Source organism: Taurulus bubalis (genome assembly GCF_910589615.1).
Source record: "Taurulus bubalis genome assembly, chromosome: 14".
In the NCBI taxonomy this organism is placed as follows: Eukaryota; Metazoa; Chordata; class Actinopteri; order Perciformes; family Cottidae; genus Taurulus; species Taurulus bubalis.
This window is the reverse complement of record NC_136602.1, coordinates 7699112-7714741: the sequence shown is the minus strand read 5'-3', so window position 1 is coordinate 7714741 and position 15630 is coordinate 7699112. Positions and strand designations below refer to the sequence as shown.

Genomic DNA, 15630 nt, shown 5'->3' with positions numbered 1-15630 from the left:
ATGGTGAGTTGTATCTTTATGCACTTTATAATTGTCTTAATGCCAGTCGTATCATTTATGTCATATTTATTACGTCATATTTTTCGCCCACACCGTGAAGGCCGGTCCGTGAAAATAGGCTCGTTCGAGATGAGTTTAGTAAAATAATGAAAAGGTGTTTTTTTCAGCTCTGAACAACTTTTTGGGCCGTAAATAACTGTTTTGATGTTTTGATACAGTCCGGCTTTCGTCAGCACCACAGTACTGAAACTGCTATTGTTGAAGTCAAAGTCAGTTTCATTTGTCACTTCTTCCATTTGTGCAAACATACAGAAGTTTTAAAATTGTGTTTCTCTTCTGTCTGACATAAAGTGAATCAACGACATCCACTTAAACACAGACAGTGGCAGGACATCTTAGTATTACTTGATCTCAGTGCTGCCTTCGACACGGTCGATCAAAAATGAGTAATTAATAGATTTAAAAGGCAAGAAACATATACAACTCAAACTTTTAAATAATACATTTGATGACGTTTTGACCTGTAAATAAAATGTCTCTCTCTTTTTTTCTTTTTTTTTTAAAGTGCAATTATCCAAGAGGAACAAAATAACATGAGTTTAGTTTGGAAAAATAATATTACCATTCAAATGTAAAAAAGTAACAAATGTATGGCCTTCCTTGTACAGTGCTGATAAGGTGTTTTTGTCAAACTGGCAACTACCATCAGATGTTTTCACAATCAATTCTAACTTCCTGTCTGGGTTTAGACAAGGAAATACTCTCCCTCAATCTCAGCTTCAGTCAACACTTCATGGCCCAATTCCAATGTCTCCCCTAAGGCCTTCAACCCTGAACCCTCAAGGACTTACTGACGTCACCTGGTGTGAGAGACTAAGGCCTTGAAATGGTATAAATACAAATGGAACAACGTAAAACAATGTCATGTAGAATTGTGGGTATTTCTTTAAACTTTTTACTCCCTGATTTAAATGTCTTCTAGGCTCCTTCCTTACAAGATGAGAGGTCATTTCCTCCACAGAGTTAAGTACATTGTGAGAAGAAAACAGAAAGCAGAGTAAGAGTAACATCTCTCCATCTCCCTGATTCCTCGTGAGAGGACTGGTCAAACACACGGGACGGCGCTGCCCCGGCCGGCTCTACTGCGGGAGTCCTGGCATATAACAATCAACCTGTACAAGTTCAGTATCACCACGAGGAAGTTCTTGAAGGCGAAGAACCACAGCATCTGGTGGTAGACTTTCAAGTAGATCATGACGGTGAGCCTGATCACCAGGAAAGGCCCGTCTTGGACAAACAAAGCCTCCACGATGCTCCAAATATCCGCGCTGTACGTAGACAAGAAGGACCCCTCCTGGGCCCCCTGCTCACCATCACTGTCTGGCTTGGAGTTCACCACTTTAAAAAAAATGGGGAGACAGAAAAACAGGACCTCAGAGACAAAATAACAGTCTGTTGTATCGATTTCTTTGTTTCGTTGTTTTAACCCGGATTTAACTTTTTTTACATTGCTTCTTTTTTGTGTATTTTTTACTTCAAGTAGTTGCATCAAGCTCCATCCATTACAGAGCACACAAGTCCCATGAAAAAGTGATACGCTGTGTGAGGGCAGAGCTCCATAAATTTGACTCTCTGAAAATGATACATGTTGTATTTGAGCTCACTGACCTAGTGGGGATGCGAGGGGGTTAGCAGTTAGTGAAGAGTAAAAAAAACAAAAAAAAAAACAAGAATGCTATCAAACATCAAGGAGCACGCTAAGTGCCCAAAATCAAAGACGACAATGTTGCGTGACCAGGTGCGTGCTGCATGATCTGGCAAATGCTTATGGTGGATCCTCCAAGTGACTTTCTGCTGTTAGTGACAATAATCCCTGGTTGTGACTGCAGAGCTTCATTCAGTTGAATCCTTTTTTTGAGGATTTGAGGAGGGAATGGTGTTTGTGGCTGCAGCCGCAGTGGAGTTTATCTTGTCTATAGCTCGCTACATGTCTGTGTTGTGTCTGCCTTGGTTGTGTACCAGCAGACAGCATGTGGCTGGTATTATCACCTCATCTGTGTGTTTGTCATCAAGGCAGAATGTGATTGTGGAGACAACGTAGCGGGAACTATTGCAGAAGCGGTTTTGAATACTCTGCCAGGTGTTTATGTCTGTGCACAGATTTTGTAAAGCGTCACAACCGTGCAAAATGCAGTCACGGAACTCTACAGGTGTGAAGTTAAAATCAAAGTGAATGGCGAGTTTGAAGATGGGTGTGGTCCGAGCTGATGCAGGACGTAGGGGGTAGAAAGTGATGGCCCATTCCCAACTTCACGCCCCTGGCGTCGTGGCTGGTGGTCTCTAGTTTTTTTTACTGTGAATTCTATAAAAAAAGTCAGGATATTTAACTTCTGTAATTTTACAATGCTTGTTGCACCTACCATAGTGTCCACATGCTCTTTTTTATTTATTAAAAGCCATTTTTATTTAATTGTCCGATCACTCCCCCCACCCCCCTTTTCTGGTTATCTTCGCGGGGAGGCTGGAGCCGATCACAGCTGTCATTGGGTGAAGGCAGGGGACACCAAGGGAACGGGACTTGACCCCACCCACCTTGAGCCACCAAAAAAAAGAAAAAGAAAAACGTATTTATAATATTATTACTTATAAAAAATATAATAATATTAATAAATTATACACATTGTCAAAATATGCTTTTCCTGCTTTTCCTCTGCTGGTGCACCTCTGAGCTGCTCACATGCACTTTTCTGCTGCTAGTGCACGTCGTAGGGCTAGATCAGAGGTCGGCAACCTGCGGCTCCGGAGCCGCATGCAGCTCTTTAGCCCGTCTGTTGCGGCTCCCCTGAGGCTTTGACAAAAAAAAAAAAAAAAAAAGAAAGACAACTTTTTTTTTTTTTGCCCAGTGGAAAAACGTTTAAAGGGAAGTCCTCTTATCTTTGAGTTTTAGGTGATATTGTGTCACTGAAAATAAAAATAAATGTTTAAATATTTCTTTCACTAAAATGTGCGTCACGTCGCTGTCAAGCCTCTGCAGCTGCTACTCGTGATTCAGAGCCCCGCCCTCGCGCGCAGATGAGTGCAGAAGAGCGATTCCTCAACTGCTGCAGCAAACTGAGTAAAGTAGATATACTTTCAGGAAGTGGATCACGTCTCCAAACTCCACTCCTGCTGCTGGTTCTGTGTCAGCTCATGAGACACTGAGGCGTCCGCTAGTAAAAACGGATCCGTCCTCCGTTAGCGGTGCTCTAGTGAGGAGGACGCTCAGTGTAAACGTAGCAAAAGATATGCGTTTAAAATGTAAAACTCACTGAAGAGGACAGGTATCAAACCTGCTACCTTGCAGTTACAGGGCAAACACTCTACCACATGAGCCACAAATATAGACAGACCTGACGGTCTGTATAGTTGTGTTTTTATTAACCTTAATGTAGCCGACACATGACTATTTTTTGTTTGAGAGTTATAAACGGGTAAAAAAGCAATACAATGTAAAAAAATTATATATTCTCATATTCTTGTTCTATATTTTCATAAATACAACAAACTATAGTTTTTTGTATATATAATATGACTATATATAAAACTTCAGAAGCTGTGATATCAAATATTTTTTGCGGCTCCTGACAATTTTTTTTTGGTGGAAAAAGGTCAAAATGGCTCTTTGGATACGAAAGGTTGCTGACCCCTGGGCTAGATCGATTCTGCACAAGGAAGACGGGTCTAATAAGCAGTTTAGCCAATCATTGATTAAAGAAATAAATGATTGACATACAATTGATCAAATCAGCGACCTAAAAACGACTTCCGAGAGGGCAATTCTCATCTTGCCCCAAAGCTGCGCGTTCCCATGTCTTTGTCTCCTCAGGCAGACAAGGCGTGCGCCACCCATGATAACAACATGACAGTGGCGAGCAGGAGCACTGCTCTTCAAATAAAACCAAATGCTAACTCTGTATAATCTCTCCTCCAACACCCGTTTGAGAGAAGACCTTTGGCTGAGAAACTACAGGTAAAACACCTGGTCCCAGATCAACTGGACCGGTCGTACGACCGGTACAATCAGATTTCGGTGCTTCCTTTCTGTGCCTGAGCCGATTTAAATACTTCTTTTACACTACCCTTTAATGTTGCATGATACTAAAAAGGTAACGCGGTACCCGTACGTTAAAAATGATTCTCACTGCACTCACTGCTCCCTCTCTCTCGTCAGAGACGGGGCTCAAGGGGGCGAGGCTGCCAGCGCGCACACAGCAGCAGCAGCAGTGAGCTCACAGAGTGATCAGGGAGACATGCAAAGCTCTCCCAGTTGATATGATATGATGATATGATGATGATGATACGATGACGGGTAGTCCAGCAAAGCAGGAGAGTTTGTAGAATTTGTAAAAGTAAAAGAGTTTGTAAAAATTGCCTTGGCAATAAAAAAGTATCGGTTCAGGCACCGTTTAGGCACCGGTATCGTTTTAAAAGTATCGTTTTAGCACCGGTATAAAAAAAACAAACGATACCCATCTCTAATTATAATATACTGAATTGTATTAATAAGATGTCCTTATTACGTCAAAGGATTAAATGTTAATGTTAAATGTTAAATATTTAACTTCAAAGTATTAATGTTTTTTGCATTGAATCATACTGGGATTAGATGGCCCTCCCAAAAGTGTCATTTTCCGAGAAGTTTCTTATCAAGTCAAAACTTTCTTTCTTTCTGTCTTTCATGAAACACTATATTTTGTTCCCTCAGATCTGAGAAGGCGGGTTTACATTCTTTTCTCAGCTCAGCGTAATAAGTTGCTAAAAGACTTTGTCTGATATGGGCTGATTCCTCTTATCTTAAGGTCAGATCTGGAGACTTTGTCAGTCCAAAGCTATTTAGGTAATGGACGCGTGATACTGGATTTCCTCTTAAAGACAGTCAACATTTCTAAAGTAAAAATAAACACAGCCTTCCTGTTAGTCATTTATTTGGCTCGTGAAGGGAAAACAGATATTTGGGTAATAATTTGACAAAGATGACAGAGGAGCCAAACTGCTTTTCACTGTTTACTTACAGCACTGGCCTGGACACTGCTATCTAAACACATTGTTTGAATTATCCCACACTGAGAAGAGGTTATGTACAGCAGTACACGGCTGTAACTGCTTAATAAGCACCAAAGTTATTTGTTTCAGATAAAAACACACACTGACCAGCCAGATGTAGGGGGAACTGCAGCATGCTCCAAGTCCACACAGCTAAGATGATGTAGACCATCCGAGGACTTTTCTCTCTGGAAAAGACGCATACAACATATATTCAAAGTCAATGGGAAGCTGCTTTTTGCTAGTTGATGCATTGATGTAATGTCATGATTTGAGGACACAGATTTTTTAAGGTTGCCCTAAAAGTGTTTGAGTTCCCTACCTTTGTGTCTATTGTTTATACATGAGTGCGTGAACATACTTTTTACATATGCAATGCATGATTAGCCACCCACTTGACATCTGACAGCGTCTCACTAGTAAATTCGAGGATGTCTGCTGCAGTGCCAACAAAAATTAGGAGAAGCTGCGAGAGCTCATCACGCGTGACTCCGCCTCCCAGCGGGAGGAGCCACTTCCCCACAATGAGGAGGATGAGCAGGATCTGATGAAGAGCCAGGATCCATTCGTTGGGACAGACAGTTGTTAACGCCTGGTTTAAATTCTGGAAAAGGAGGGGAGATTGAGAGTTATTTTGTTGTTAATAATTTAATGGTTTGCATCCTTCAATATGGTGCTGGCTCACAGCTCTGTGACGCTGCCAGTTTCTAGATATTATTGTAGACATTTAGATTTGTATCCATGTTATAGCTAGAATAGGCATCGATTTATTCCTCCTCCTTTTACTCTATTTTTGGACCCTGTAATATTTGTTCTGATAGATGTTGAGTCCTAATTAAAAAAGTCATGATTTAAAGAAAACAGCTGGTGACATTCTATATTTTACTTTTTGTCAACAAATCCAATAAAAAGACAAAAACTGAGGCATTCAGACAGCTTTTTGAGGTGTGTCCCAAAGCTTTCTAACACTCCTGGGCTAAAGGGTGAAGTGGTGGTCTATAGCTGGTATCTATAGAAGCCGTTTGTAATGCTACCCTCTTACAGTTATTCTCCACAGAGATTTTCAGACTCTCATGTTTGCCTCTGCGCTCTCATTTTCCTGACTAGTTAAAACTATTACTTTAAAAGCTGTTCTACATCTTGCATTCTAAGGTTTATTCTCAGATCTGTCTCTCTCTTTATCTGAAGCGAAGCAAAATGCCAGTCACATTGTGAACATTATATTTGTGTTGTTCTTTATTTAAAGGCTTCCATTGATACTGTTGACACATACTATTTCACTAGTTTGTCTGAGGGTGTTGTTGTTACTATTTAAGACTTTGCCAGTTATTTGTGTGTATTTCTAGTTCCCCTGACCTGTGGAGTTCCTCAAGGATCAAATTATCTCATGTATTTACTTGGTCTTCTAGTTATAAAACATTGAAACAACAAAAGTTTTTTTGACCTATCTTCTATGCAAAACAGGATAGTGTTTGTACGATCAGTTGACATTTCATGATCTGCTGACCGTGGCTCTAAATCTCCACCAGATAACAGAGTGGGCGGCTCTTCCCAAAATCCAGGCCTGTATTTGTAGAAGGATCCTTTCTTTCTCTCATTGGTGGATTATGTCTGAATGGTTTAAACTCTTGGGTTGCATCCGGCTATTAAATCTATTAATGTTTATTTTTTTCTCTTCTGCATTCCTTCCAAAATGGCAATCTGGGTTTCTGACCGTAACCCCACTCCTAAGAGAGAACATTACTGATTTACTCTATTAGGTCCTATATTCCTGTGCTGGCATGTCATCAGATTTAGGATTTAGATAACCACCTCTCACAAACACAGGATTATACTCTTTGCCACTGCAGAGGGGTGTTGGAGTGAAACACAAGGATACAGTAAGGAAAGTTCCTTTTTTATTTAAAAAAAGCATGAAAGTCTGTAAACTTGAAGCTCCCACTGCAGACAATGAGTCATTATGAGTGGCATTTCAAGCAAACTGCTCTTTATCAGAACAAGAAACATTGTTAAGAAGATTGTAAAAATGTCCATGTTTTATTAATAGTTCATTATTAGTAAGTGAGCAATTTCCTGAGAAATAGGAACTCCTCCCTTATATGTTGATTTAGGAGCACTTTGTTAGTTTCATTACCCTACACATTGTGTGTCATCCAGTCTGCAATGGAAGTGATTTCCAAGAAATAACTCATCATCATAAAAAAAATATCTTCAGTGTGCCACTCTTACCTTCAGGTAGTCCTGGGATGTGAGATTTCCCAGGGTGTTGTTCAGAGTGATCACATTACGCAGATTCTCCCATGAGTTGAGCTTTTTGCACTGAAAACCGTTGAAAGAGGATTTTTACAGACAGAGTGCTCGTACTTTCCCTATAGTTAAAAATGAAAAGCTTAAAAACAAATGTAGAATATCAATAAAACTGTAGCTACACCCACTAACATCTGTCATTAGATTACATGTTTTTTTTACCTGCGAGATGCTGTCTTAATAAATAAAAAGGGGGTTTATTTCTGGCATGGAGTACCTGCTGGTTGATTTTGTCCTGCTGGTAGTTGAGCTCCAGGATCCAGATGGAGGGAATAATACTGATGAGAAACAGAAAGATAGCAGGAGAAAACCTGCAAGACAACCAAAATCAAATTCATCAACACAACTTCAAAAAGACGCATGGGGAAAGATGGAAACAAAACCTCAATGGTGTCTTCAAAAGTCACACACCCTTAGCGGCTAGAGACTAGGTCCCACTAGACTGTTGTTAATATTTGTTAACAGCAGTCACAACTGTTGTCCGTCTCCCATCTCTCTATGCAAAATCCCAAAATATGAAAATTGCAGACTCTATATAATGGACCCGCTAAAAGTGATAAGATATCATGTCAAAGGCCTCCATAGCCCTGTTAAGAGAAAGGACATTCTACATCAGATGAAACCAGCCAACTGTCACATTGCATTCCCTCAGGAAACCTATTTGTCTGACGTTGAACATGAAAAGTTGAGAAGGTCGTGGGCAGATAAAGTATATTACTCTTCACACCGATCAGGGAGAAAAAAGGGAGTATCCATACTCATATTGTGACGACCCGCCTCCCATACCCTAGGTGTCACTGTTTCAATCCAATTGGAGCCGGGTTGTGACATGTGGGGGCTCGTCCGTTCTTTGATCTGGTGGGACGCTAAAAGCTCAGCTGTGGTAGCAGTTCACGTTGTAGCATCACATGGTCGGCTGTACGCCTTGTTTTGACTGGATTTTGTAATCGGTTGTTTGGAAGACATTTGAGTGGTAAGTCGACTGTTCTTTGTGTGGTGATAACGTGCCCTGTTTACACGGTGAGTTAACTGCTGTTTTCCTGTCCCTGTTAGGCTGAAGAGCGGATTCCCTTGGAGTTCGTTGTTGGGGTTTTTGCTAATGTGGTGCCAAAAATGGTTGGAGCAGTTGTCTCGGGGGCACACCCGAGGCTGCAGGTGGGTTGCCAGTACATGGTGGCTTTACCGAGCCTTCGGGCTTAAGTGCGTAAATACCTACCATAAGTAACACCTGAAGACTAGGGGGGAGTTTAGCTAGTCTCTGATTAGGCAGTTAGAGGGACGGGATTTCAGTGTTGTTTGGCTGTGTATGTGACGTTTGCTATGGGGTTGTCATGGCTAGTGTTGAGGACTTCTTGATAGCTCCGTCGGAGGAGTTCCTGGACCATTGTTCACGAGAGCAGAAAATTGCTGAGCATTTCCGACTGGATGGGATAAGCGTTTGAAGGAGAATATGAAAGTCATCTTAAAAGAAAATCTGTTTGGATCTAAACTGGTTAAAGAACTGACGCAGTTCATTTCCATCTTTGGAATTCCAAAGGTCGTACAAAGTGATCAGGGTTCAAATTTTTCCTCCCATTTGTTTGCTCAAGTCTTGAAGCAGCGCCGTGTGAAACAATCAAGCTTCTGCATACCATCCTCAGAGCCAAGGGGCATTGGAAAGATTTCACCAAACTCTTATCTGCTTATCCATTGCCGCGCATGGAGGATTGTGTGGATCAGGTGGGCTCGGCTCACTTTGTCAGTAAATTTGATTTACTCAAAGGATATTGGCAAGTGCCCCTGTCCAAACGAGCTTGGGAAGTGTCTTCTTTTATAACTCCTTTTGGGCTGTTCTCTTATTCAGTGATGAGCTTTTATTCTAATGAATATGGTTGTGTCCGGGTTGGACGGCTGTGCGGTGTACCTTGATGATGTAGTGATCTACAGCAATACCTGGGAGGAATATGTCTCCCACATCGGGAGGCTGTTTGATCGGCTGCAAGAGGCAAACCTGACTATCAACTTGACTAAGTGTGAGTTTGCGAAGGCTACCGTCATCTATCTCGGGAAAGTAGTGGGCCAAGGGAAGGTGCAGCCGGTACAGGCGAAGGTGGCTGCAATTGAGCAGTATCCCATGCCCATCACCAAGAAAGAGTTAATGCGATTCCTGGGGTTGGTGGGGTACTACCGCAGTTTCTGTCGCAATTTCTCCACTGTAGTAGTTTCCCTGACAGGTCTCTTGAAAGCTAGAGCAAAGTACATCTGGTCAGATTCATGTCAGCAAACTTTTGAAAATGTTAAGGCTGTACTGTGTTCTTCTCCTGTCCTTGTGGCGCCTTGCATGGACCGTCCGTTTGCGTTGCAGGTGGATGCAAGTGATGTAGGTATAGGGGCGATGCTGTTCCAGTATGATGAAAATGGGGTGGAACGTCCGGTGAGCTTTTTCTCAAAGAAATTTAATGCCTACAATTAAATTATTCGGTCATAGAAAAAGAGTCTCTTGCCCTCATATGGGCACTGCAACATTTTGAAGTATGTGTTGACTCTGGTGTTCCTCTGGTGGTCTATACGGACCACAATCTGATAACGTTTCTCCAGTCCTTGTCTTGCCCTAACCGTCGGTTGATTCGTTGGTTTTTGTTCCGGCAATCTTACTGTTTAGACATTCGCCACATCAAAGGCTCTCAAAATATTGTGGCTGACGCTTTATTGAGAGCCCCTTGCTCTTGAGATGTATGCTGTTCCAAAGTAGTCTACGGAAGTTGCCCCAGAATTTTTTTGTTGCGTCATGTCAGGATCCCTGATGGGAACTTTGTTCTTATGGGGTGGGGTGTGACGATTAATTTCACACAAACACCAGTACATTAAGACACAGAAGGGAGATATATCTTAGTTACTGGATTAATTGATGGCACAGAAGTATCCCTCATAAATGTATATGCACCTAATGAAGACGAGCCTGGCTTTATCAGGACATTGTTCAATAAGATCCTACAGGGCTACTACTCCTGGGAGGGGACCTGAATTGCGTAATGCCACAACTAATGGACCGACAACCTGTCACAAAAGCGCCACTCTCTAGAATGAGTAGAATGCTCAAATACCAATGCCTGGAAGCAGGCCTTGTATATGGAGAAGCAAGTTCCCGAGAAGCAGGGATTTCACCCTCTACTCAAACAGACATGCATCCTATTCAAGGATTGATTATTTCTTTACCTTGAAAGCAGAGCTACACAGGATAGTGGACATTGAGATTCTTCCTATAACTATATCTGACCACGCACCTGTGGCAGTGAAATGGGATATAGGCCAAAGACCAACATCTAAACAATGGATACTTAATGCATCTCTCCTTAATGATAAAGAATTTACCGCCTTTATTTCAGCAGAACTCAAGGAATACTTGGATATCAATACCTCGGCCAAAACGACACCTCTTACACTGTGGAATTGTGCTAAAGCATACATCAAAGACTGCATTATTTCATTTGCTTCTGCTAAGAGAAAAGGAAAAGAGGCTAAACAGAGAGAATTGGAAGATGAAATAAAAGACTTAGAACATAAACAATCGGCATCGGCTAATCTCCTACATGACCTAAAGGCAACCCGAAGAGAACTCAACAGCCTACTATCGGATAAATTTGAGGGAAGTTTAAGATTTGCGAATCAAAGATACTATGAACACGTTAACAAAGCAAGCAGATTATTAGCATTTAGATTAAGAAAACAGCAATCATCTAATACAGTACAGAAAATCAAATCAAAAGAAACTTGTTACAAAACCAGATAAAATAGCAGAATCCTTTGCAGAGTTTTACTAATCTTTATACAAAAATATGGATACCTGCTCTGATAATGCAAAATTTACAGAGTTCCTAAATCCTATAAAAATAACTGAACTGACAATCAGCAGCCAAGGAATTAGATTAGCCTATTGAAGAATGGGAGATCAAGCAGGTGATCTCAATGCTCAAAAATAATAAAAGCCCAGGACCAGATGTATATATTAATGAATTTTATAAAACCTTCAAGGATATGTTAGCACCACTGGATTCCACGGGATTCATCACCGGAAGATACTATGGCGATAATTTACGACGCTTATTAAACATAATATCTCATCAAAGAGAAATTGGAAACAATGATTATGCCCCTAGATCAGTGGTTCTTAACCTTGTTGGAGGTACTGAACCCTGCAAGCTTCATCAGTGCATTCACCGAACCCTTCGTAATTGGAAAAATAAAATATGATTTCTTCAAAACATAGGTATATATTTTTTGCACAAAATGAACCATGGATCAGTTGCACACAAAATCAGTGTTCAAAGAACAAAATCAAAAAAAAAAATGAATTTCACACAAAAACATAACTCAATGAATATTTACTGCAAATCAATATGACGAAAAGAAGAAAAATTGTGTGTTGCGGCCCAACATTGCTAATGTGAACCGGTTTATACTGTGTGTGTCTTGACCCCTACCGAACCCCTGAGTGAGACTCACCGAACCCCTGGGGTTCGATCGAACCTAGGTTAAGAACCACTGCCCTAGATGCTCAAAAAGCATTTGACCGGGTATCATGGCAATATTTATTCCAAACACTAAAACGGTTAAATTTTGGCCCCAACTTTTTAAATTGGATACAAACATTATATTCATCACCGCAAGCAGCTGTTAAAGTTAACGGATATAGATCACAAAGATTCACATTGGAATGTGGCTGCAGACAAGGCTGCCCTTTATCTCCACTGTTGTTCGCAATTAGTATTGAACCCTTGGCCCAGCTCATCCGAGATGATAATAAAATAAAAGGAACTGTATTACATAAAGAAGAGCATAAAATATCCCTTTATGCTGATGTATTATTATATCTGACGCAACCTGCATCAACAATACCACATCTAAAGGAACTCCTCTCACAGTATGGATACTACTCAGGATACAAGGTAAATGTGGAAAAAACAGAGGCTATGGATGTCAACGGTAACGTCTCAAGAAGTGTAAAACTCCAAAGTGGATTTAAATGGCCAAAAGACGGTATAATATACCTGGGCATATACATCCCCCATCCTTACATCATTTATATGAGGCCAACTATAGTAAAATAATTTGGTGCAATCATAGTGACCTGGAACGATGGACTACGCTCCCTTTGTCCCTGCTCGGCCGTGTTGAAAGTATTCACATGAATGTTCTGCCCAGAATTCTCTACTTATTTCAGATACTACCAAAATCTAGTTTTGATAACTTGGATAAAATTATTTCCAAATTTATCTGGCAAAAAAAGTGTGAAAGAGTGGACTAAGATTACTCTTAAAATCTGGAACAAAATACAGACAGCTTTCAAGCTTTCGAAGTTATTTATATATATATATATATATATATATATATATATATATATATATATATATATATATATATATATATATATATTATTTCTTTCTGGCTATGCCCCAAGTTAAATATATACTGGAGGGAAGTCTTTGATGCCCTCAAAGAGATATTCCAACAAGACCCCACAGTAGCAATATTGGGAGTGATACCTGAAGGCCTGGACGGAAGGGCCAAAAAATACTCAACATACTACTAACAGCAGCATTGAAGGGTATAACCATTAGGTGGTTAAAACCAGATCTCCCAACATACGATATAGGGATCCAAAAAGTATGGGACATCTATCAAATGGAGCAAATCACATATTCATTAAGGCTCCAGAAGCCTATATTTAGTAAACGATGGAGTCCTGTCGCAGCATTATTATTACAATGAGGTGATTATTATATGTTGCTTGGCCCTCTGGTAGAACTGCTCTCGCTAACTCTTTCTACACACACACATACACAATCCTCTCTGGAAAGCATATATAGCAAGTACAATACTACACTCGGGAGTGGACAATTATTGGTTCTTCATCTTATTTCAATTATTATTTGTATTTATTTATCCCCTCTTTTCATTATTATTAGCCTTATTTCCCATCTTTTGTTTTCTCTTTTTATTGGAGTGACCACCATTTGATGTTTGTTGTTCTTTCTGTGTGTTGTACACTGTACCTGAATATCATGTGTACCAAGACATACAACTGACAAATTGACAAAGAATGTGACTGTTTGAAAATATATGCTGTTTTTATGTTGTTGAAAACTAAATAAAAAGTGAGTAAAAAAAAAAAGTCACACCAGGAATTTATAAAATTGTAAAGCCTGGTTATAAATATTACAATTGTTTAGAGCTGGAATGATTAGTCAATTAGTCAACGGATTGGGGATGTGGGGGAAGGGATTTGAACGGGGAAAATGACAAAAGCAACAAATATTCATGCATTATACTCTAAATATATTCAGCATAGAAATATCTTCAAACCAGGTTGTTAAGATAAGTTTCACACACACACACACACACACACACACACACACACACACACACACACACACACACACACACACATCCCTACATTACAGTAAAGTTGCACCCTCAGCATAAAAGCTATATCATTTTACAAACACGCATGCATCTCGTCTTACCATGTAGAATCTTTTCCCTTTCGACGCTTTAGCGTTATTATAGTTTCAACTAAAAGCGGCAGAAAGAGGATAGTGAGGAGCCAGTAGTTAGGATCCTTCTTCACCGATGTCACCCTCCAGACGCTGGTCAGAGAGACGATGAGGAATAACGCTCTGGTGGTAATGGCACATATGAACTTGAACAGGCACATCTTGCTGCTGGTTGAAGTATCGTGCACCGCAGATGTCCTCGTTATTCCTGAAAGATAATATCCCAGTGGGTGCTGCTTCAACTGTGAGAGAAAAAATGTGGGATGTAGTTTTTTTGAACAAAGTCCCCAAAGTTTAAGCCACGCCCAGAAAGGTGTGGCTTAAACTGCTGCTGTTATACGTGAAGAAGCGAGGTCAAGGTTCAAGGTTTTTTAATTTGCCATTTATGCATAGACCAACAGTCCAGACACATTGGAATTATTGTGCAGGGCTCTCTGAGTCAACAGTTTAGAAAATAAAAAGCAGAACTTGCAGAACTGTTAAGCTTTTAAAGTTGAAGAAGTGTATTTGAAGATTTTCTCCATAGGATCCCAATAAAAAAGAAAAGTCATCAAAAGCTTAATAATTAAAAAACGTTGATGATATAACAAAAAGCTGAATGACACAGGAATAGTTCAAGGCTTTGTCAACATTTAAAAGTTAAGTTATAGTGTCTGTAGCTGAACGTATGCAGATCTGGTAAGCTTTTAAAGTTGTTCTCCATAGGATCCCATTAAAAAATAATAAACAGCGTAATAATTCAAACAGTTGAAAAGTTAGAAATATGAGAGAGCTGAACATTTGGATGCCTGAACAGTTTCTGTAGCTAAAAATATGAAGGAGAAGTCCAAAATACGTACGGAAGAATCAGAATAATACATTTATTAAAGATATGCAGAACAATAGTTGGACTGCTGAAGCATTCCAACAAATAAAAGAGAGAAAGTAACACAAACAAAAACCTTTTCATTCGTCTTTTTAACACACTTTTGTTTTGCTGCCTCACTTTACACTGCTTGCACTACTATCTGCAGACACAAAACCCTTCAGCAGATGTTTTTGTTTAATGATTATTTTTTAATTTTTTAACAGTACACTTTATAGTTTTTATTTATGTTGGCATATATAATGGTTAGTGGCTTTAGTGAGAAATAAATGTGGGTGTTAATATGCTGATGTCCACCGTGGGGAGACAGTGGTCTGTATTTGTAGAAGTAGACAATACAATGTGGATTTTCAATTTAGCATTGAGAGAAGCTACTGTGAGGTGAACTCTTGTTTTAGGTATCAGGTGAGAAGAAACCTGCTCATATCATTTATTCTTTGAGAGACGAGATTGTATTTGTATTGTTGTCTGTTTACATAAGCAACAACACATAAATAAATGCTACTGTAAGATAATACCAGACGTGACACAGAAGACCTAATCATAAAGTAATGATTACCACTGATTGTGTAAAAGTAATACTTTTGAAATTATGAGAAATAAATATAAGACAACAATGGTATGGATTGTTTTATTCGGGCTGTGTCAGTACAAGTACATTAACATATAATAATGACAAGATGGTAAAAATAACGGCATGACGACATTGGATATAATAAAAAATACAAAAGATGACTTGACATAAACAATGAAACGAGTCAAATGCACAGTTTGAGTTGAGGTTGTGTTCACATAAATCAGGGAGTTATAATACTGATTCTTTGACATTATAAAGCCGACAGT

The 15630-nt window shown here is 39.8% G+C and overlaps 1 protein-coding gene across 1 annotated transcript; it reads right to left on the bottom strand.

Moving 5' to 3' along the window:
* Nucleotides 1-1105: 1105 nt before the first annotated feature.
* LOC306746535 (transmembrane protein 26-like) lies at nucleotides 1106-14083 on the bottom strand (the record flags this gene model as incomplete). Its single annotated transcript, XM_079229458.1, has 6 exons — nucleotides 1106-1398; nucleotides 5191-5270; nucleotides 5478-5686; nucleotides 7312-7401; nucleotides 7607-7700; nucleotides 13893-14083. 6 exons carry the CDS (start codon nucleotides 14081-14083, stop codon nucleotides 1106-1108), a joined length of 957 nt encoding a protein of 318 aa, XP_079085584.1.
* Between the last annotated feature and the right edge of the window lie 1547 nt (nucleotides 14084-15630).